At 45.1% G+C, this 24,572-nt stretch overlaps 1 protein-coding gene across 3 annotated transcripts in view; it reads right to left on the reverse strand.

The window, feature by feature from the left end:
• Window positions 1–24,572, reverse strand: part of NBEAL1 (neurobeachin like 1) — a 400,332-nt gene that overhangs the window by 338,685 nt on the left and 37,075 nt on the right. For all 3 annotated transcript variants that reach the window (XM_033945971.1, XM_033945972.1, XM_033945970.1), the window contains exons 4-5: window positions 21,814–21,975; window positions 8,661–8,742 (exon numbers count right to left, since the gene is read on the reverse strand). In XM_033945971.1, the coding sequence (XP_033801862.1) occupies window positions 8,661–8,742; window positions 21,814–21,975 (244 nt within the window). The remainder of the gene's footprint in view (window positions 1–8,660; window positions 8,743–21,813; window positions 21,976–24,572) is intronic.

Raw genomic sequence — 24,572 nt, forward strand, 5'->3', positions numbered from 1 at the left:
CGGTCCATCCAGTCTGCCCATAAGTTATACTCATTAAAAAATACATGATTAGATTAACTTGTCTCTTCTTTGATATTTCTGGGCCATAGACTGTAAAGTCTGGTATTGTCCTAGGTTCCACCAGTCATCATTCAAGAAGATTTCCTTATTTGAAATGTGTAATACCCCTTGAAGAGTGTGCTCTCAAAGTGATCAATGGTTGCTTACCACACCCAATATACACTGAAGAATGGTCTGAAATTTGGCAGCTAAAATTTAATGCTAAGAAATGCAAGATCATGCGAGAAAGCGGCGCGGGCCCAAGCGGGAGCATGTAAAGCTTGGGCCTGACCACCACACTCCTGACTCGTGCTAAGAAATGCAAGGTCATGCGAGAAAGCGGCGCGGGCCCAAGCGGGAGCATGTAAAGCTTGGGCCTGACCACCACACTCCTGACTCGTGCTAAGAAATGCAAGGTCATGCAAGAAAGCGGTGCGGGTCCAACCGGGTGCATGTAAAGCTTGGGTCTGACCGCCACACTCCTGACTCGTGCGCCCGCTGCCGGGAAATGATACGGAGCCGTCGAGGGAGGGATATACGCTGAACCACCAGGCTAGAAAAAGGTACGGCGGGGAACGACAGCAGCAGTGGGGCATTTGTTTTAAAGTTGGTGCGGCTGTGGCGCGGAGGGGGTTGCAATTGTATGGGGGGGCAGCGAGGCGGTGTTTAAAGGTGGTGCGGCCATGGCGGGGGAGGCGTTTTGCATTTGTACGGGGGGGAGCAGTGGACGATGTTTAAAAAGCTGGTGCTCAGGGGATTAAAATAGTGCACCTTCGCTTCATAAGAGATTTCCACCCACTTTGGGGTAGAAAAAAAAGTGTCTTATGGAGCGAAAAATACAGTAAATATGCATGAGTCGAGTCTCTTTCATTTGAAAGGAAACGCTGCAATGAGAGGGCATAGGATGAAGGTAAGAGGTGATAGGCTCTGGAGTGATCTAAGAAAATATTATTTTACAGAAAGGATGGTAGATGCATGGAACAGTCTCCCAAAAGAGACTGTCTGAATTCAAGAGGGCCTGGGATAGGCACGTGGGATCTCTGAGAGAGAGAAAGAGATAATGGTTACTGCGGATGGGCAGACTAGATGGGCCATTTGGCCTTTATCTACCATCATGTTTCTATGTTTCTATGTAATCCACTTAGAAATAGAAGCCATAAAGGCTGACTTATCCAGGGGACTAGGGCTTGTTAGCACAATAGTGATCTAAGAGATGAAATCCATTCGTCACGTCTAGCAACACCAAAATTTTGTCTTTTTTTTTTAACCCACTGGTAGTTGGACTTCATGATCTATGTGGACGTCCGAGAGACGGTGCGGAGGGAACCCCTGCCTCCTTTAACCTGAGGAAAGACTCTTTGCACGACAGAGCTTGTAGCTCCGAACCCTTCTGTGGAAGCAATCACTGCTAGAAAAAACATCATAATGGTAAGATCCCTCAAAGGCTCCTCTAGCTAATGCTCATATAAAGCCTGAGAGCCTGCAAAACCAATTTAGAATTCCATGTTAGAAACAGCAGAGCAGGATGTAACTGCAAAGCTCCTTTCAAAACATCTGGATGAAAGGCCAAAGAAACTCTTCCACTCGAGCCCTAAAACACGAGAGTCCTGCCACTTGTACTTTGAGGGAGCCAGAGGCCAAACCCTTCTTGAGACTATCCTGGAAAAATGCCAGGACCATAGGCATTGGAGCCTTCACCAGCTCCATATTCTCCTTAGCACACTAGCGCTGAAACATCTTTCAAGCCTTAGCATATGCTGCGACAGTCGCTAGTTTCTTAGATCTGAGGAAGGTAGCTATAACCACCTCCAAGTAGCCCCTTCGCACTAAGGCTGTGCTCTCAAGAACCATGCCATCAAGCCCAAAGTGTTCCGGATTCTCCAGGGCAACTGGACCCTGCAAGAGCAGATACGAATGCAGTGGCAGTTAGAGATGCTTGTCCCTCTGTAGACAGACCAGATCTAGGGACCACGGCCAATGCGGCCAACCATAATTACTGACCCCAGATGGTTCACAATTTTTTGAATGACCTGGTTTACCATGGGCCACAGGAAAAATGTACAACCCTTTCTCTGGTCACTGTTGTACTAGAGCATCCAAGCTGGAGCTTCTGGGCTCGAATCCTCGGCTGAATATTTGAGAGACTTTTCTATTGACTGTTGATGCCGCCCCCATCAACACACAATGCTGTCAAATGTCTTCTGAGCTAGGGACCATTCCCTTGGGTCTAAGGTCTGCCAGCTGAGATATCTGGCTTGCACATTGTCCCCTCCCAATACATGCACTGCTGATAAGAGTTTGCAGGTGGGCTACTGCCCAGTAAAACAATAACTGGGCCTCCAGTTTCAACAGAGCATTCTTGGTGTGTCCCTGCCTGTTGACGTAGGCCACTGCTGTGACACCCCAGAGACACCCCAGACCACTTTGCCTTCTAGGGTATTCTCCAACATCTGTAGGGCCAGACGAATAACATGTAACTCCAAAACTCCAAGCAGCTGATAGACCACTTCCTCTGTGAGGGTGACTATTGGCCCTGAACTGGGTGACCCTTGCAATATCCCCCCACCCCCAGCCATAAAGCCTGGCATCTGTTGTCAGGATCAAGAGGATATGCTCCAACCAGAGCCAATGAAGCAAACTTTTGATGCGCCTCCACATCCAGGTCAGGGTTTCTGCAGAGAATTTGCCTGTGGAGACCAGTGGGACAAAAGTGCATCTTGGAGAGGACATGTACGTCTATATCAGAAAAGCACAGCCTTCCACCATGTTTAAGAAAATTCCCAAGTATTCTAGGGATTGCATAGGCTCCAAGTGATTCTTCCAGAAGTTGATCCAACCTAGATCCTGCAGTAATTGGACAACTTGTGCTACTGCTGGCTCTCCCTCATGCTTGGACAGAGCTTTGATCAGTCAGTCATCCAAATATGGATATACCTGGATCCCTGCTTTGTGCAGGTGTGCTGCAACAATGACCATCACCTTAGTTCAGGTGCAAGGCGAATGGGAATGCTGAGAACTGGAAATGTCTTTGCAGTACATGGAATTTCAGGAACTTCCTGTGAGCCAGAAGTATAGGAATATGTAAGTAAGCCACTGATAAATCTAAAGAGGCCAGAAATTCACCTGGTGCCACCGAAGCTATGACTGAATGCCCAGACTTTATTCGGAATCGGGGTGCCTTCAGCACTACATTGACCGACTTCAGATCCAAGACCAGTCTCCAGTGTCCAGTTGGCTGAGTCTTTTCTGGGTAAGATAAAATATAAAAAGAGTATCTGCCCAAGTTTACAGGTTGTATGGCCTGCATATCCAGAAGCCGTTTCACCATTGTTTAGACTCTGATCGCATTCTCTGGCTGGCTGGCAAGTTCACAAATAAGTCCAACAGAGGAAAAAAGAATTTGAGCTTGTATTCCTCTCTAATGACATCCAATACCCAGTGGTTCAAGCACACCCATGCCCAAGCCTCTCAATAAGCTGACTACCTCCCTCCAAATCAGAGAGAGTTTGGCTACCAACCTGGTGTCACTGGAATTTCTTGGAGGCTGCTGTGGGGCATGCACTAGAGATCTGAGCTCTTGAAACTATCTACGAGCAGAGGACCCCGTTGAGGACTGACCTGATCATTAGAAATCCCAAAAAGAACGACGACATGACCTCCCAGGGGCCCGCGGTCTGCTATCTGGCAAGGACTTTGGGTGACAATCTGCAACACTGGCCATAAGATTGTTCAGCCCTTTTCCAAAGAGCTTTGGCCCTTAAACACAGCCTGTTGAAAGTGGCCTTGGACTCCGAAACTCCCGACCACTGCATGAGCTAGAGCATTCTATGGGCGGAGATCAAATAAGCAGAAACCTTGCTCATAACTCGGAAAACATATAGAGCATCTGCTACATAATCCACTCCTGATATTAAGAACTAGAAGTATGCGCCATCCTCCGCCAATGAGGATTAACACAATCTGGTATGGAAGGCGCGTACAACAAAAGAAACTCAGCCGCTACCTTTAGACCTAAGACCAGGAACTCAAATTGCCTTTTGAAGACTAAATCCACTCTATGGTTCTGTGCATCCTTTAAAATTACTCCACCTTCATTAAACAGCAAAGGATCTTACACTTGCATCACAAATTTTCTTGGACAATTGCCCACTACAAAAAGTGACGACAACAAAAATATTGGAAGTATTATTGGCCATGAATTATCCTTCCATGATCAGATTTGTTACGTAGTTAAAAACTGTTTTTATAAACTACGTCTCATTAGCCAAAGTCTTAGAACCCAAAGCTCTTAATGTTCTGATTCATTCCTTGGTTATTTACAGGCTGGATTACTGCAATACATTATATCAAGGCATAACTCAGAAAGAAATAAGAAGGTTACAAATTATACAAAATACAGCAATAAAAATTATTACTAACTCCAAAAAATATGATCATGTCACTCCACTTTTGCAAAAAGAACACTGGCTACCTATCTCACACAGAATAATATATAAAATTGCATTGCTAACCTTCAAAATTCAACAAACCAATACACCAATATTCTTACATCGTTATTTAATAACATATTCTCCAGCTAGATCTCTAAGATCAACAGATCAGCATCTGCTTACCATTCCGTCTTTGAAAATAATAGGCACTAGAAGAGCTACAATTTTTTCTATCCTAGCACCCCAATTTTGGAACAAGCTACCAATTTATCTACGTGCTGAAACCTCTTTAGAAAAATTTAAAAACACACTAAAAAGCCACCTACACAAAGATGCATATGAGTCATAGATTGGATAACTTTTTCTATCAACAATGTTAGGATCAAACAATTAAATTTAACCAGATCTGTATATAGGTCACAATCTCTCCTATTCACTTTTAGGCCTAGTTTTATTTAAAATATTTTTTTAATTACCCTCCTGATGTTGTTTCCCCTTAAATGTTTTTCTATTCCTTAAATAATTGTAGTTCACCCCCTCTTTCCTTATGTATCACTATCTAGTATGTATATCAATTGTATGTTTATTGGTATAAATTGTTTTATCTTGTCCCCTAAAATTATTATTGTTATACGCATTGAAAATATTTGATATTGCGTTTACATAAAAATTTTAATAAACTTGAAATCACTTGTACTACCAGCGAATCCACTTTAGGAGGGACAAACAATTGCTGAAAATTCAGAGCCAACAAACACAGCTTTGTCATAGTCCTAGAAACCTGCAACGGGCCTTCAGGAGTCTTCCAATGCTCTGTCAGCATCTTGGTAATATCTGGATACAAAGGAAAAAAATGTGGTCTGAGCCTTAGAGTTGCTTATAACTGAAAGCTGATCCTCAGAAGTCTGCAGGGGCTCAAGCTTTAATTCCCACAAGGATTCTGTAATTACCTCTAGCAATGCTGCCAGTTTAAAAAGGCGGCATGCCATTGAGTCTTCCCCCTGATCCATGGCTGCCACAGACTCATGGCTTGTGGCCTCTGTCTGAGACCCTGCATTCTCATGATTGAGGATTCAGATTGGGGTATTAAGGGCATTGATTTTGATTCTTATTCCTCCCAGTCCTTCATCAACTGGACCTCTGTGTACTGCAGATGACTCTTAGGCAAGAGAACCACGGTCTGAGAGAGTAAATCTCCTTGTACAATCACAAGTGTGATCCTAGATGGTACTTGTAGCCCTCAAGAATTTAAATAGACTGTGAACATTAAACTCACAAAATCTAAAGTAAACCCCTGAACAGGGAGCCCTGAGAACTCCAGCAGGAACTCACCTTTTCTCCTTGCGGGTACAGACGCATCAGCACTTCACCAAATCCACCAAATTGAGCCACCTACGAGTGGGACACCCTACAAAGACCAGAGGGGGCTAAGCCCAGCACTCCCACCCCGCCCCCTCACGTGTCCCACGGTATGTGGAACATGGACGCTCCTCAACCGGCTATCCAGCACAAATCTGGCATGAATCCATATTAAAACAGCCTTAGCAGTCCATCTGGAATGATTTAAAGTAAAATTGAGGTGTCATAAGGCAAATAGAGGCTTTAAAATCAAATCAGGAAATCCAAGATGGCCACCACAACAACATTTTAGTGTCAAAAAAATGGCCCAGGCAAGAAATAAAAGCACAAAAAATTCAAAGGGGTTTTTAGAAATGGGGGACCCAAATACCAAACCCAGAAATCTCTAAAACTTTGATTTGTAGACCACTCTGATGTCTCTCATAGGCTGCAATAACCTGTACATACTGTTATGCTAGTGCTGTGCCTGCTTCAGCTCAAACTGCAGCTGAACAATGAAGAAGAAAGCTGCCTCAGACAAGCATGAAATTCCACACCAAACGCTTGTTTTTTCAGGCTGCCAGTTAGTCTCTGAGCGAGCCTGAGACCCCATACCCCCCCTCCCCACTTTTTACACGTCTTCAATTGGGGGGGATGCAGCCAGCAACCACTAAAGCATTCAGGACAGACACGGGGCAACACAGCCTGTGCTCAAGCTCCAGTAAAAACCAGGAGTGAGCCATGCTCTTAGAGGAACAGTCCCGCAACCCCAGGCTGGCCAGGTAGGTTCCCTGTAAAAAGGTTGCTCTCCCGGCTACAGACTTCTGACCACAGAGTCTGTGTCTTCTTCCAGGCAGAGCTGCCCCAGTCAAACTGGGAACCTCTGGAGTGCCACAAACCTCAGAGTTTGGATTAAGACCCAGAAATAAAAATCTAAATCAGAGCAGATCAGAAAGACACCTTCCAACTCACTTGTAGAAGGAAAAACTGAGAAGATGGGACATAGCCCAGAGATGCAGGAGGCGGATCCGAGAGAAAAAGGTAGATCATTCCATCTACAAACTTGCAAGTAAAAGAGAATAGCCCAGTGGTTCAAGGCTCATATGCCTTTTGCATTAGAAGTAGGATTTAACTCACTAATCTACACGAGTTTGTCATTTTTTTAATGTCCTGCTAAAGAACAGTGTGCAGACCTACAGTTGCTTGAAAGACAAGGCATTTTTCATCAACAAAAGAAATACATTTGAAAATGCTCACAACCTTGAGCATATCCCCCCAATGAAGCATGGGGATGGAGATCACGGACACATAGGGCCGGATTCTGTATAGGACGCCAAGTCTCAGAAGCCACCTAAGTGGCTTTTGAGAATCACACATGGGCATCCTATATAGAATCGCACCTGTCCATACAGACAGACGCCTAAACCTGCCTAACACCATGATTCTCTAACTGGCGTTTATGTCACAGGTGTCAAATAGAGAACGTCCCCACCTCTCCCGCAAACATCGCCAGGGGGATCTGGATAATTGGAATCTTAGGCCACTCCCAGTGCATCCCAGAATTCACTGTGAGAGGGGCCTAAGATTCCGGTTGGCCCAGGTGCCTGAGGACCCTCCTACAGTGGGCTACTTTATGGGGTTGGGAGGTATCAGCAGGAGGAAATGGGCATCCCCCTGCCTGTGATGTTTGCGGGGGAGGTGGAGGGTTCCTGCTGGCGATGTTCAGGGGGAGGGTCCAGGATTCCGGCAAGAGGGACTGGGCATCCCTTCTGCCATCGATATTTGCGGCGGAGGTGGAGGGGGGTTCAGCAGGAAGGACTGGGCATCCTTTCTGCCAGCGATGTTCGGGGGAGTTCTGGCAGGTGGGATTTGGCATTCCTCCTACCAGCAGTCTTCACAGGGGGGTTGACGGGTTGCCACGGCCGCTAAACTTATCACAACAGGGAGATCCCTTGCTGCGATAAGCTCAGCGGCCACGTCTGCTTGAAATGTAGGCCAACATTTTGTTGGCCTACAATTCAGGCATCTACCGCAGGCCTAGGAAGGCGCACAGGGCTGCCTAGGCCCACTTAAGGTCGCCTAAAGTCATTTCTGGGTAAAGCCACATCCACGCCTAGACTTAGGCAATCTTAGGTGGACCTAAGCGCCTCCCTAGGCTCCCGGAGGCACCTACAATGTAGGTGGCCTGCCTCTGGATGTTTGGTTGGGTTTTTTTAACGGGTCTCCCGATTGGCTGGTTAGGCAGCAGTAGGCCGCCTACAATCTGGACATTTATAGAATTTATAGAATTTGCCCCATAATGTTCAGTAGTGTCGTGGCCCTGCATGAGAAGATTTTTGCCAGCTCTCCTTCATTAGAATCCAAAGTGGCCCCAGCTTTAAAAATTAATGAAGACCCACTGAACAACACCAACATAAACAGATGTCTATAACCTTAAATGAAATATACTAAAATATATATATAAAATATATATAAATTATAAAATATATTAAAATAGGATGATCACATAAGGTTTGTACTCATAATGCAGCAGTATCTTCAAGTTAGATTTTGTCAGATTAAGAAGAGGACCTTAGAATGTCAGAGTAATACACAAAATGAGGAGGACAGACAATATTAAATATAATAGTTGCACACATTTTTTCGGATCTAGCTCCTAAATTTTTATCTGAGCAACATATGTTTAGCTATGTTGCAAATGCTCGAAATATATAATAAATCTTTATAGCTGAATCTTCTTTCCTACTACACAGCATTTTATAAACTGCAAAGTTTACATCATCTTATTGTAAACAGAAACCCAAAAACAATATTGGAAGATGTAGGAGAAAGGTAAGTGTTCACATCACCCACCTGCTGTATATAAAGTGTAGTCATAGTAATGATATGGATAATATAGGAGCAGCTCCCAATCTCCTCCACATTAGACAAATTTCTGTAAGATAAAGATCCCAAAACAAATCAATTTATTGGAAACAATTTTTTCTGCATTCAACAGGTAGATCTAAAGCACATGGTGAAGATAACATACCTATGATATGAGGGAGCACTCAGCTATCTAAGAAAACAATATTAAAAGAGAAGCTATTATAGAGAAACTATAATAGTTTTTAGAAGGAAATTAGGAAAAGTTGTAATGATCAGAAGTCTGCATGAGGCATAGAAACTACTTAAATATGTACAGCTACAAAAAAAATCCCAGCAAACAATTTCACTTTAAGCCAGGGGTGTCCATCTCATTCATATAAGGGGCTGAAATCTAAAACATAGACTAAGACGCGGGCCAAATTTTTTATTAAGGTACATTAACCGATTTAGTGTGTGTTAATCTTTTGTGCGCGCTAAATGTGCACCTTAATAAAAGGACCCCTTAGACTTAGTAGCAGTATAGGGTTACAACCTCTCCAACCCCACGCCGGCTCTGTGATGTAAACAAAATAAATATAAAAGACTTTTCCTCTCTCTTTTAGGTCCTAGTTCACGCTTAATCTCTAACACCAGCCCTGACAGGATACACATTTCAAATCTGACACACTGTAATCACAAAACAGAAAAAATAATTATTTTTTCTACCTTTTGTTTGGTCATTATTCAAATCATGTTGGTCCCAGGCTCTGGTTGTTTTCTGATAACTCACTTGCCAGGGTCTCCTGCCCATTTGTCATTTCCTTCTTTCTCCATGCTAACCATCCATCTTCCATCTCTGTCCTCTCCTTCCATTTCCATTCTCTCTCCCGGAAGTCTGGCATCTTTCTTTTTTTTTTCGTCTCCATCCCCACAGCTGCAGCGATGGACCCTACCATCCCCAGATCCACCATCTCTCCTTTTCTCAACTACCCTTTCATCCAGCACCTCTCCCTCCTTCCCCACTACCTCAGGGTCCACCATCTCTCCCTTTTTCTTTCCAACTACCCTCCTATCCAGTATCCCTATCCCCCACTCCACACCATCCCTTGTGTCTTAACTTCTCTCACTTTCTGTTCCTTCCCTCCCACCATCCCATTTTCCACCATCTCTCTCTCTCCTCTATTTTTAGACCCATTATTTCTTCCCTCCCCCCCTCATTCCGGCATATGCACGTCTCTTTGGACCCCTCCTTCCCTCCCTCTGTATTATTCAGCCTCCACAGCACATTCCCTCTGCCGCGGTCCCACCCCTCCTCTGACGTACAGGACCGCAGCAGAGGGAGCATGCTGCAGAGGTCGACAGCAGCCTGCTAGGTTCGCTACAGCCAACCGACGATCCTCTGCAGGCTTCTTTGAAGGTGAGACCGAGAAGCTGGGAGAGAGATGGTGGACAATGGGATGGAGGGAGGGAAGGAACAGAGGGCATTTACTCGCAGGACCTGAGTTTGACACCCCTGCTTTAAGCCAATCATGTGCAATCACAAAAATATTTTTGATAACAGAAAGGAACTTCATTTCCAGAAATTGTCAGTGAATCGCTGCATTAGGTTGCTGGGTCAGTTGAGGCTGCTTATTGCTTAAGAGTATATCAGGTGGCTATATTAAGGGTTCATGATTGTATGCCCCTCCCCCAATGGCCAACTAGATATGCTGGAAACCCAGGCATATAGATTAGAATAATAAATCTCCAGGTAATTGCGAATGAAGACTCATGGCACCATACTCTAGTCTAACCCTATTTCCAAATGATCTGAAAATACAGAGGTTTAAGGAACATATTTTTCCAGATAATGCATAAATTAAGCTGTAAAATCTGATTCTTGAAAATGTGGTCAAAGTTAACAGTATGGTTAATTTTCAAAAAAGGGTTAAAGAATAGATCCAGTAACAATTATCAGCCAAACTGATTTGGGAATTGCCAACCATTTCTTTTCTGGGAGTGAGCAATAATACATGGATGTTCCATTAACATCTGCCAGGTACTTCCTTTTGACCTGGACTGGCCACATTAAGAGACAGGATGCTTGGTTTAATGGACCATTGGTCTCACCCAGCCTGGCACTTATGTTTTGTATTAAAGGAGGGTTAGTGTTTTAGTTGAAACATAGTTATTAGAAATGTGCATCATTTTCATCTTAACAGTTGGATATGAAGAACTAGTTAAAGCACAAATCCCTTTGCAGCTGATTTAAAAAAAAAAAAAAAAAATCATCGGGCTGATATAAACACAGCAGTGTTTATTTTAAATTAGTCACAGATATTTACTATCATTATCCATCTCATAGTGCTATTCAGTCTGCTATCCAGATAAACCTAGGGTACCTGTTTTGCTGTCCTAAATTAATACAGATACACTAAAATACTGCTATCCAGAAAACTTCAGAAACATCTGTGTTATTCTGCAGCATTTCACAGACTGTGGCCTGGAAGATTTTCAGCAGCACTATCCATACAGCACTGCTAAAAATCCATGAATAGTGCCATCTGTTTCTGAATATCAGGGCTTGAGATTCTGCTTCCTAAGGAATGACTTATCTATCGCAGACAAACTCTTTGTTCATTCTGCCCTAGAGCCAATATAACAGCATAAAACCATTAGAATCAGTTTGATACAGCTATCATTATATTTGCTGGACCAAAAAGCAAAAGTTGCTTACCTGTAACAGGTGTTCTCCAAAGACAGCAGGGGAATGCAGCCACACCTGATTGGTGAAGTCTCTGACTGAGCCAAACAGCATTGGTACTCTCTCCCATAGCTACAGTAAGCTTTTGAGCTTACTGAGCATGTGCAGGATTGCTACTCCTCGAGCCCCCCTCCCCTCCAACTGTCAGTTTATTCTCTAGCAAAAGAGATGAAGGGATGATGGGTGGGTAGGCGGGCAAGTGTGGCTGCATTCCCCTGCTGTCTACGGAGAACACCTGTTACAGGTACGCAACTTTGCTTTTTCTGGCGACAAGCAGGGGATATGCAGCCCCACTTGATTGGCGAGTCCCAAGCTGAAGAAGTGTACAGGAGGTGGAGACAGTCTATAATGCAGAGGTTACGCAAACTTCTTGTCCAAAGCGAACATCTTGAGCTAACCCCTTGGTCTAAGTAGTAATGCTTGGTAAAAGTATGTACAGATGACCAGGTATCTGCTCTGTAAATGTCCTGGATTGGAATGGACCTCAAGTTTGCAATGGAAGTCACTGCAGCACGTAGTCGATGGGCCCTAATTGGATCAGGAAGCTGTAGATGAGCTCTAGTGTAGCAAAAACGTATGCAACGTGAGATCCAAGCTGAAAGTGCTCTCTTAGTTGCAGGTTGACCACAGGTAGGTGAATTGTAAGACACGAATAACTGAGATAATTTTCTGAGATGAGAAGTAGCTTTGAGGTAAAAAAGCAGTGCTCTTCTGCAATCCAAGGAATGAAGTTTTTATTCCGCCTCAGAGGCATGCGGAGATGGAAAAAATGAAGGCAAACTGATGATTTGGTTGAGATGGAAATCCGAACCACCTTAGGTAAGAACTTCGGATGAGTTTGGAGCTGTACCTTGTTAGGAAAAAATTGCAAATACGGATAGTATATAACTAAGGCCCGAAGCTCACTTACTCTTCTGGCAGACGCAAGCACTATCAGGAAGACGGTTTTCCAGGAAAGGAAGGTGAGAGAGGCAGAACCCAATGGTTCAAAGGGTTCGGACATCAGTTGATCTAGCACTACATTGAGGTCCCATGCTGGAATAGAGGTTGTCAATGGAGGTCTAAGATTGTTGAGACATCTCAGGAAACGTGCCATGAGAAGGTGTTGTAAGATTAGTTTACTGTTGATCAACAAATGGTATGCTGAAATTGTTGATAAATGAAGTCTGACAGAGTTTGTCTTGAGCCCTGAATCAGACAAATGCAGGAGATATGTGAAGACATGGTCCAGCGGGCAATGAAGTGGTTGTAAACCATGATCCTGAGCCCATAGTGTAAAACGTTTCCATTTTTCTGCGTAGCAGGGCATCGTGCTGCAAGAACTTTTTCACAGATTGGGAAAATGGGAGATCAGTTAGGAGTGAGCTCTCAATTTCCATGCCTTGAGGCTCAGATTGCAGAGATTGGGATATAGCAGCTGGCCTTGGTGTTGAGACAGAAGAGATGGATGGTAACCCAAAGGGTATTGGGGGTGCATCCAGTAGACCCAGAAGAGTGGAAACCAGACTTGTCTGGGCCACTTGGATGCAATGAGAATGAGATGTGCTTTGTCCGCTGAAACCTTCTGAAGCACTCTTGATATGAGAGGGAACAATAGGAACACATAGCGTAGAATGTGGTTCCATGTAATTGAAAAGGCATCCCTGGCTAGAGCTAGTGGCGCCGGACGCAGGGAGCAAAGAAGGTGCACTGTACATTGATTGGAAGAGATCCACTTGAGGAGTTCCCCATTGATGGAAGATGGATGTTAGCACAGCAGGATTGACAGCCCATTCGTGTGGGTTGAGTTTTCTGCAGAGGGAATCTGCTAGGATATTTTGATCTCTTGGAATGTAGACTGAATGAAGATCGATGCTGAGCATCAGGACATAGGGCCAGAGGTGTTACGCTTCTCTGCAGAGTTTGAGGGATCCAGAACCGCCCTGTTTGTTTATATAGAACATGGTCACTTGATTGTCGGTCTGAATGAGAATGTTCTTGTAACCTATTCAGTGTCAAAAAGCTTGAAGTGCCCTGAGTTCTAGATGATTGAATTGAAGGAACTGATCGGATGGGGTCCACTGACCCTGCGTGTAAAGATTGTTGAAGTATGCTCCCCACCCCCTGAGTGGAAGCATTGGTAGTGATGGTTAGAGGAGGCGGTGGGAGTTGAAAAGGACATCCTGCCTGAAGGGAGGTGGAGTGAATCCACCAGAGAAGGGAATCCTGGATGTTGGACAGCAGGGAAATCATCTGTGACAGCAGGTGTAGACTCTGAGGTGCCACTGCAATGGCCGCATGTGGAGCCTGGCATGTGGCACTAATGCAAGCGAGGCTGCCATGTGGCCTAGCAGTCGTAAAATCTCTCGAGCTGGCAAGAGAGGTGACTGTCTGGCTTGGGTTGATAAATAGATGATTGTCTGATGTCTTTCTTGAGGCAGATTGGCTCTTGCGCAGTGGTGTCCAGAAGTGCTCTGATGAAAATTAAGGTACGCACTGGAATGAGTTTAGACTTTTCGAAGTTGATGATGAAGTCCAGACTTTGCAAGGTATGTACTGTGGGTTGAATGGTGAAAAGAAGACGGTCCTTGGAATGAGCTAGTAAGAGCCAATCATCTAGGTATGGAAACACTGTATGATGTTGAGTTCTTAAATGCGCTGCCACCACTGCTAGGCATTTGGTGAATACTTGTGGGGCTGACAAGAGGCTAAACGGTAGGACCTTGTATTGAAAATGGCGATTGAGAAATTTGAATCTGAGAAATTTCCAATGGGAGGGATGAATGGGAACATGCGTGTAAAGCATCCTTGAGATCTAGGGCGGCTAACCAATCGTGCTGATGAAATAGAGGCAGAATCACCAAAAGGGAGAGCATTCTGAACTTTTCCCTTTTGAAGCAGACATTGAGAGGTCTGAGGTCAAATATCGGATGAAGGCCCTGTGTCTTCTTGGGAATCAGAAAAAACTTTGAGTAGAATCCCTGATTGATTTGACTGGGTGGTACTTCTTCTATAGCATTGTTTTGAAGAAGATGTGAGATTTTTGCTGCCAATTGAGACACATGTTGAGGAGGAACTGTGGATGGAGGTGGAGTTCTGGAAGGCAGGGTATGGGATTGGAAATTTAGTCAATACCCCTGAAGCACAATATTTAGGACCCATTGGTCTGTTGTGCTCTGCTGTCAAATTGAGTAAAATTTGGTTAGCTGCCCCCCTACAGGAAGATGGTCAAAAACTAGGAGCAGGCTTGAGTGTCAGGAGTGGAGAGACGGCCTGCTGCTTACCACTCCGAGGACGTTGTCTAGGATACTGAGATGTTTGCGTACACTGCAAAGGAGCTCTGCGATAAGATGTAAATCGTATCCTTGGATAATATTGCTGGAAGAACTGTTGTGGTTGATATGTTCTTCTGTAAGGATAATTAGAAGAAGGGCGATAAAATTGGTTAGACTGATCTGAGGGAGTAGCCAAAAGCTCTTGGCTGGCTGAGGAATCTTCCTTTAGTTGAGAAATGGTGTCCTTCACCTTTTCACCAAAAAGGCTGTCTCCTAAGCAAGGAGCATCCGCCAGCCTGTCATGAAGATCTTCTCTAAGATTTGAAGCCTTCAGCCATGCAGTGTGTCTGGCAGCTGTGGCCAAAGATGCTGTCCTGGTGATCATGTCATAGGCGTTGTAGTTCATTTTAATTAGATGGTAAGTGGATTCCTGAAGAGCCACCTGCAAATTGGGAATGGACTCAGATGAAGCTGATTCCAGCTGTTGTAAGATTGAGTGCTGAAAATGTAAAATTTGAAGCTGATGGGCCATAACTCTGGCCGAGAGCATAGCACCCTGGTAGACCTTGCGGCCTGTAGAGTCCAAGAGATGACCATCTTTACCAGGAGGCGCATTAGTGATAAATCTGGTAGCTTAACCCTTTTTACTGGCTGACTCCGAAACCATAGAATGGTGAGGAAGCTGAAGGGAAGCATACCAGGTGCCTGCTGCACCCTGTATTTAATTTCAAGGTGCTTGGAAGCCGTGGATACTGACAATGGCTTTTGCCAATTAGTAAGCTGAAGATTCTGTAGGATATGGTGCACTGGCAGGGCAACAAAATCTTTCACTGGAGACTTACAAGATTGAAGGATGGTGTGGAAATCCTTACTTCCTGAGGGTGTTGTATCTGGAGGAGGACTAAGAAGAGAAGATACCTTTTGTAAAAACCGTGGGTAAGAGTGCTCCTCTGTGATGGCTTGCTGTGGCACAGGCTGGTCAGGTTCCTCAAAGTCCTCAGGCAAAGACTCTCGTTGGTCTGGCCAGTTTCTGGAAGATGATGGACAGGAACAAATGGGAGTGTCAGGACTCCAATCCATAACAGAGAGTATGGATATCTCAACTGGTGGGGTATATGATTCACACACCTAGAACATTGTTGAGGCTCCAAAGCAGGAATAGGAGAAGCAGGGACTGGTTGTTGGAAAAAGTCTGCACTCTCCTGCATAAATTTTTGAAAAATGATGAAAAAAACAGCCATTGACTGAAAAGACTGAGGAGCAGTAGGAGCAGCAGCATGCAAGGCTAACCATTTAGAAGTACCTGTGACTGTGCCATATCCAACGAAGGAGTCAGCCGCTTAGGTTTGGAAGTCTTCTTTACCTGCTGTGGTCCAGATGCTGCAAGCAAATCTGTCAGGGACAGCAGGGGAGAGGAGCACGAGGCTCCCAGCTGAGCCCGCTAAACTTCATTTTGAAGAGGACACCGCTGTGAGACTGGATACTGAAGCCTGTTCAGTGGGGCGTACCAAAGTCGCTGCCAACGGTGGAGAGGGGGTGTTTTGCCTCTGTCCCACTGGGAACTTTTTCTGTTCCTTGTCCTTTTTTGTATTCATTGCCATAGCTGAACCTTTATAATTTGTCAGGTTTGGAGGGTGAACTTTACCCTCCCCCGCTAGAACCGAAGCAGGGCCCTGAGGGGAGGGAGCTTAAGAAGTCAGTTGTTTGCCTGGCATCTTTTCCTTGCCGGCGTGTAGCATCATCGAAGGCACCAACATTGAAGAAAGAGTCTTTGCGGTCCTAGCAACTGCCATGAGAGGAGACAAGCAAAAATAACCACCGGCTTCCACACACGAATCACTAACTATTAGTTATTTAGGAGGAGTTGGGTTTTTGGGGGGTTTTTCACTGCTGTTTGCTGGGCAGGAAAAAATACTTGCGGTTTGTTGAAGCAGTCTGTCTGCCAGTGGCAACAGTGAGTAAACTGTCACTCGTAGACTTTTTTTATTTTTTTACAGTATACCCTGGCCTAAGGGCTTGAAAACTAAGGTTTTCTGACTAGAAATTGTTATTTTAGTAAATTATTATGTTTTTATCTGAAGAGGGAGAGAGAGCCGCCCGCGACTGTTGAAGGAGCCGGTCAGAAAAAAAACTGACAGTTGGAGGGGAGGGGGCTCGAAGAGTAGGCAATCCTGCGTATGCTCAGTAAGCTCAAAAGCTTACTGTAGCTATGGGAGAGAGTACCAATGCTGTTTGGCTCAGTCAGAGACTTCACCAATCAAGTGGGGGTGCATATCCCCTGCCTGTCTCCGAAGAAACCTAGGTATGAATGCAAAAATCACTGCACTTAGTAGCAAAAACTAGATGTAAACTAGCAAGAGAGGAAAGATATGATGAGGACATTTAAATACCTCTATGACATAAAGGTATAGGAATCAAGTCTTTTTGAATTATAAGGAAGGTGAAAGGGGACAGACTCAGGAGTAACCAAATGAAATACAGTACTTCTTCATGGGATTGGATAGCCTTCCAGTGGAGGTGGGGGACACAAAGACTATCTAAATTCAAGAAAATTTGAGACAAGTACCGGTACATAGGATCCCTAATGGAGAGGAAGGGACAGTAGCTAGAATGGATAATCAGACTGGATAGGCCATTTGGTCTTTATCTACCTTTATTTTTCTCTGTTTCTATCCAAAGAAGCACTTTACTTCTGTTTTTAGAATTGTTTTCAGATTAGCAAAAATGTGTCCATCAAACTAGAACCAAAATATTTAAGTAACTTCCTTGAATATTAATATCTATACTAAAAGAAAAAAAAAAAAAAATCAAACCTACTGACAGATCAATTGATAAATATAACTTTGCAGAAAGGATTACATTGTAAGGTGAAAACTGAGCAGAACTGAGGCTGGGAGATTAATTCAACAGATACTAAAACAGGGTTGAACTATCTCTCCAAACCAGGAAACTTAATCCTGCTAGACTACTTCCTTGGTCTCTTCCTCATGGTTGCCTACTGCAACCACTCCTTTCTTTGAGCCACCCTTGGCAGTTTCACTCTTATTGGAACCTCCCTCTTTCCACCACACAATTGCTTTTGTCTCACCATTTTTTTCCCAGGCTCTTCTGTCTCTGGCCTCCTTCAACATCCCTCTCTTAGTCCACAGCTTCAGCCTCTCTCCATCTAGCTCACTCTCTCCGACTCTGCCACAAGGAATGCAGCCTTTAAATCTTAGGGTTATCAGACATCCGGATTTAGCCAGACATGTCCTCTCTTTAGAGGACTGTCCGGATGTCTGGACGGCTTTCTCCCATGTCAGGAGTATTGTTCCCTGTCCCCCACCTACATCCGGTTCTAATGAAATTTATTCTTCAGGCCGGTCAACAGCAGCAGCGATGTGAGCCAACTGCCATCAGCCTGTCCTGGAAGCCTTCTCTCTGGAGTAACTTCCTGTTCCCGCTTAGGCAGACACGCCAGAGAAGTGGCTTCTGCTGTTGTCAGCTGGCCTGAAGATTAAATTTCGGCAAGGAGATAGGTAGGGGACAGGGGAGAGCCATAGGGAGAGACAGAAGCACTGTTTGGTGCAGGAGGGAGGTGGGGTGAGGGAGAGAGAGAAGAACCTGCAGGGGTAGTAGAGAGTGAGTGTGAGAGAGAAAAGCACCTGTGAGGGGATGGGGTTAGGACGGAGAGAAAGAGAGAAAATAACCCGCTGGGAGGGGTGTTGGATGGAGAGAGAGAGAGATAAGCACCCACAGGGGGATTGGATGGAGGGAGAGACAGAAAGAAACATCCATGAGGGGGTTGGAGGAAGAGAGAGAAGCACCTATGGGGGTGGGTTGGAAGGAGGGAGAGAGGGAAGCAAACATAGGGGGATTGGAGTCAGAGAGAGAAGTACCTACGGGGAGTGGGGGGGTGGAGGGAGGGAAAAAAGAAAAAACACCTGCATGGGGTTGGAGGGAGGGAGGAACACAGAGAAGCACTGGTGGGGGGGTGGATAGAGAGAAAAAGAGAAGCACTATAATAGTACAGAAGATGGGAAGAGAGACTAAGGAAATGGGTAAAAGGTGGTGCAGGGCAGGGGCGAAACTGGTGACAGGTGGGGTGAGGTGGGTTGGGGTGGAGCCATGGCAGGGTTACCGTATATACTTAAATATAAACCGGGATTTTGGGGTGAAAAATTTGGCCCAAAAATGGGGGTCTTAGTTTATATTCGAGCCATTACACCCCCTTCCAAAATTATTGCAGGCTGCCGCCAGGCTCTGCACCCTGCCCCCCTCCCTGTCCTAGCCTCATACCTCTACTGCCGATCCCCAGTGGAGGTGCAGCGGGCAGGAGCCAGTAAGGAAGCCACTCAGCACCGAGCAGCAGCGCCAAATCGCGCACCTGCTCGTGATTCTCAGCAGCCAAAGAAACTCACGACAGCCAATTAGCAGCGTGGCAGGAACTTGGAAAGTTCGCTCCTGCCGGCTGCACCTCCACTGGGGATCGGCAGTAGAGGTATGAGGCTAGGGCAGGGAGGGTAGGCAGGGTGCAGCGCCTGGGAGGGAGGCAGGGTGCAGGGTCTGACGAGGGACAAAAGGAAGGGTGCTGGGTGCAGAGTCTAAGAGGGGAGGGAGGAAAAGAAGGAAGGAGGCTGGGTGCAATGCCTGAGAGTGGAGGGAGGGAAGGGTGCTGGGTGCAGTGTCTGACAGGGGAAGGAGGGAGGGAAGGAAGGGTGCACAGCCTGATAGGGGAGGGAGGGAGAGAGAGAGGGAAGGAAGGGTGCTGGGTGCAGATTCTGACACGGGAGGGAGGGAAGGAAGGGGGCTGGGTGCAATGCCTGACAGGAGAGGGAGGGAAGGGTGCTGGGTACAGTGCCTGGCAGAGCCTGACAGGGCAGGGCGCTTAAATATTAAGCCGCCCGACTTATATTTGAGTCAACCATTTTTCCTCCTTTTGGGGGGAAAAAGGGGGGTCTTGACTTATATTTGGATCGACTTATATTCGAGTATATACAGAATGGGGCTCATAATCCAAAGAGAAAAACGTCCAAAAACCAGGCTAAGTCGGCACTTGGACGAACATTTCCCAAATACGTCCAAGTGCCAATAATAAAAACGGGTTTTGGACGTATTTCTAAACGACTTAGGCCTTCATAGTGCCGCAAAACGACCAAAGCTAAGCGGGCATTTCGGGAAGAGTGTAGAGGGCGGGAGTTGGGCGGGACGTGGGCCGGCTTAGACTTAGTCGTACAGCATGTATAACCGAAAGTTTTACAGGCTGGGATCGATGGAACTTGGACATTGTGACTTAGACCATGTAAAACATGGTCTAAGTCACAAAAATCCACCTAAAGTCACCAGATAAGCACTGCAAACACATAAAACAGAGTCCACACACTACCCCAGTGATCATCGACCCCCCCAACCCCATAAAAATTGTAATCACACCTTTAAAATTCAGCCTCCAGACCATATCACCTGGCATAGGAAAGCCTAGTTGTCCAGCACAGAGGCAACTTAAGTCATCTTGGGGGTGGGTTAGGGACCCATAGAGAGAAGGAATCATGCCCATAAGCCCCTGTAATCACTGCATTGATATTGAAACATGTGCACTGCCCTATACACCCCACAACTCTTTTTTACTGGCATATAAGTGGCTCCTGCAGCCATAAGGGCTATTGGGGTGGTAGATAAGTGGGTCTGGGGGATTCTGGATGTGGTTTGGGGGGCTCACCATGACCTATAAGGGAGCTGTAGTGAGGAGAAGACATGGTACCCTTTATGTGAAGTTCACAGCAGTGCCCTGTAAGGTACCCCACTATTTAGGTTGCAGGTCTGGGTGTTCAGTCCATCACTTTGCAGACCCCTCCCACGTCCAACAGGGCTTGTTCTAGGCGTTTTTGACTTGGACAAAAAGTTGAACGGAAATGTGGTATAAAGATGGACGATTTAGCGGCTTGGACGATCAGATCGGCAGGACGTATAATTAGACGATTTTCTAAAGAAAAATATTTTAGACATATTTTTCGAAAATGTATACTAGGCTGCTTTTTTACTTTGGACGCAAACGGACTTAGACGTCCCTTTCAATTATGCCCCTCCACATGTCCTCTTTTTGGACTTCACAAATATGGTAACCCTAATAAACCTCATTGTAGCTGACAGAAGGCTAAGAGTCAGGTGACCAGTTTTGTAGGTACACTATTTATCTAAACCTACCAAGCTTTCTGTGGCTGCAATTCCATTTTAGCAGCCACAGACAAGTACATGACGCCCAAGTACTACTTTGCTATCTCTGCCAATGCTCCTGGTTCTTTTATAGCATCAGCTGAAATGCTACCATCATCCAACATTTTTCATGGACCCTATGCAGGCCTAGCTATAGCACAAGCTCAATGGGAAGCCTAAGCTGAGAGGTTTTGGGTTTTTTTTTTGTTTTTGTCCAGCCTGATCATGATCTCAAGTGTGGATTTTGATACCTAAACTGGGGTCCCAATCCACACTTTGAGACATGCAACTATGGCCTTTGTAATTCCAGTCCCTACTGTTGTTCCATCTCTCTGCAGCAGATGCTACCCATCCATCAAAGAAATATAGGGGTTGGAGGAGAAGGTGATTGCCAGGAGACTAGCCATTCAGTATCACTCACTTCTTGTTACTCTGACATTCAAATCCCAGACCAGAGTTTCTAATAAAGTACTGGTCTGTGGGGAAAATTTTTGAAGAGGCAGTCTAACTATTCACTGTTTTGAGCAGCTGTGGACAGCATCTTGCTTGCTATATTCACATGTATTACTTTGGCCCTGTGTTTACTTTGACTTTTGGCTATATTCGTAATCTATGTGATTTTTTTTTATGCATTTCGACACATTTACAACTGCCATTCTTTAACATCTTAATACAAAAGCAATTTATTTTATAATGACATCCACACATTACTCTCAATTTACTACTGGTATACACATAAGTATGTATTTAGCAAAGTGTAGCAAACTATACAGAACAAAGTAAAGTATCCATTCAAAAAATCCCAAGAGAACGACTATTTTTCATATAGTTTAATATATAGTAAATGATTCATTAATTTTAAGGAAGTAATTAGAAATCTCTTACACTGTTAATAAACATTGCAGAATAAGAAATGGAAGGGGACTATTAAAATGAGAAACAAAATAAACGGAGCTACAAAAGAAGGCACCTGCAAAGGATAATGAAGAATTTGACAAGAAGAAGTGATAGGGTCTGCTGTTCCTCTTCCAATCCATCTGCTGTTTTTTGCACGCAGTGTAGCAGCTGAAGCCTTAAAACCTGCAGAATGTTATCAGGAAGAAGTGATAACTCGGGAGGCATATTATCCACCCTAAGCAAAAAAATTAAAAAGTGAAAACAGTAAGAAGTCATATGAATAGCACAAAAAGTAGACACTGTTTATTATACAATATTTACAAAGGCCCTGATTCTGTCACAGATCTCTGCTGGTGGTCCTTGGGGAGAAGGAGACATTTTTCATAAAGGATATCTGATGCCCTAGGAAACCTTTATCTGTGTCTCCTCCCCCCAGGGGCAGCTCAAAGTTCTACTATCCTTTTCTCCCTGTCAGAAGTTCAGCTTTTATATCAACCCAACCCTCCTCACCCCATATCCAACATCTCATAGACAAAGGAGAAGCCACTGCTTGCCCTGGGATGTTGCTACTGTTTGGGTTTTTGCCAGGTACTGGTGACTTGGATTGATCACTGTGGAAACAGGATACTGGGCTAGATGGACCATTGATCTGACCCAGTATGGCTATTCTTATGTTATGTTATGGTATATATTCCCTTACTAACCCTCCCCACCACTGTGTCAAGCATCCAGAATCCCCCACCCTTCTCCTCCACCTGCCAGGCTCATGCCATTGCCACAACCACCACCCTAACTCTTCCCAGGCTGAAGCTTCAAGAGGACGCAGCACCAGCATGGGGTCTTTCAATAGATCAGCACTCAAGTGCTGCTGCATCCTGTCAACCCCTACAATACATGGCTTCTGTCAGAGGGGCAGTAGGACAGAGCAGTACATGAGCATAGACCTCTGCTTAAAGGCTGGCATTGTGTCCTCTTGTCTTTTCAGCTTGGTAAGGCTGTAGCAATGGAGGCATACAAAGGAAAAAAGGAGGGAGGTGCCTGGTCATATGACAGGGGTAGAGAAGGGTAGATCCTGCTCTCCTGCCAGACCACCATCTCCAAAATGCTACCACCCTAGACAGATGCTTTCTTTATGACTGGAGAAGGGTGGATGTGATCCCTCTCCAAAAAAAGCAGAAGGAATGTGTAGGGAACTACAGGCAGGTAAGTAAATTAACAGAAATGCTTTAAAAAAGAGAGAAGAGTGAAGTTTCTGAAATCCAATGGACTATAGCAGAGGTTCCCAACATGCGGTACCACAAACCACTGGTGGGAGGCACACAGCACCGCTTGAGTCTCCCGCCTTCCTTCCTTCCAACTCCCAACTCCCTGTGAAGCCACTGCTGCCACTGAAATCGTTTTGCCTCTTGTATTGGGGGGTAGGCTCAGTTGAGGACTTGGAGAACCGATCGCAACGCAATAATTTGTGTTTTAAAGGTATACCTGAAACCGATCGCTACAAAGATGCGTGGGAAGTGGTAAAGGACTTTTGCAACCAACTGCTTTTGGAGGAGGACCCGGCGGATCAGAGTTCTATTGCCCTGCTGGGGGCCCATAGAAGCTTGGGACCTGCCCGAGGAGCAGGAAATAGAGACATCATCGCCTGTTTTGGGGATTTCATCTTGAAAGAACAGATTCTTCAAGTGGCCCAGCATCATCCCAATTTTACCTGGCAGGGAGTAGCAGTTGGGGTGTATCAAGACTTGGCTAATACAACTCTGCAAAAATGCCGCGTATTTCGAGATGTTACTCAACTTATGCACGCCGAAGGCTACCGCTATCGTTGGCTTTTTCCGTTTGGATTGTTACTTACTGTGAACGGGAAACATCACAGAGTGGATAATTTGGCGGATGCCTGGATTGCCCTGAAAGACCTGGGCTGTAGACTGCCCGAGGAACGACGCAAGCGGAGCTCTCCAGGTGTTATGGCAGAGTCCAGTGCTAGGGATTCAGACGTATTGCAGCCATCAACATCGGGAACTTGAACTGTTTCATTTTCATAAGCTTTGATTTTTCCTGCTATTTTTGCATACTGTGGATTATTCTTTTCATCACCCAAACTTGGTGCCTCAGAATGTTTGCACTGTTATATTCACCGTTGTGGTTTGACATGGTTGCTAGAGCTTAGTTTTGAAGAGCTCTATATACATTCTCTACCTGGGTACTTGTGGTTTCTTTAGTGGGGGGGTTTGTACTACTGAGTTTTTAGTACCTTGTTTGCAGGATTTTCTTTGCGTTTCTCATCTGGGTGCTTGCCACTCTATCAGTGGGTGCTTTGTATTACTGTGGGGGAAGATATGATGTGTTCAATGTGTAGATTGAATGCTTGGGGGCAATGGATGGATTGAATGATAGTAGAGAAAGAGGGGGGCACACTAACAGAGCCTTTTCAACATGATTCCTTTTTCTCAACCTGGCCGATTCAAAATTTATAGGATCGGCTAATTGGAGGGGGCTGGAGGGGTGGAGGGGGGGTTTCTGGAAGGCGGAAGATAGTTAAGCAGAGAAGCGATGACAAGGAGCCTGAGGTTCTCATAGTTTCCTGGAATGTCAATGGCCTAAATAGTCTTGGTAAGAGGAGCATGGTTTTTCGAGATTTGAAACGTATGCGCTGGGATATCTGTTAATTACAAGAGACCCATTTGAGACCCAGAGATGTTGGCCTTCTTCAAAGACCTCAATTCGATTTGATTTGGACACATCAGGGTGCGGCTGCCAGTAAAAGGGCTGGAGGGCTGGCCATTCTGGTGCGAAAAGGTTTAGGGCTACAGTGGAACAAGTATATAGGGATAT

The sequence above is a fragment of the Geotrypetes seraphini genome, chromosome 5 (genome assembly GCF_902459505.1).
Source record: "Geotrypetes seraphini chromosome 5, aGeoSer1.1, whole genome shotgun sequence".
Taxonomy (NCBI): domain Eukaryota; kingdom Metazoa; phylum Chordata; class Amphibia; order Gymnophiona; family Dermophiidae; genus Geotrypetes; species Geotrypetes seraphini.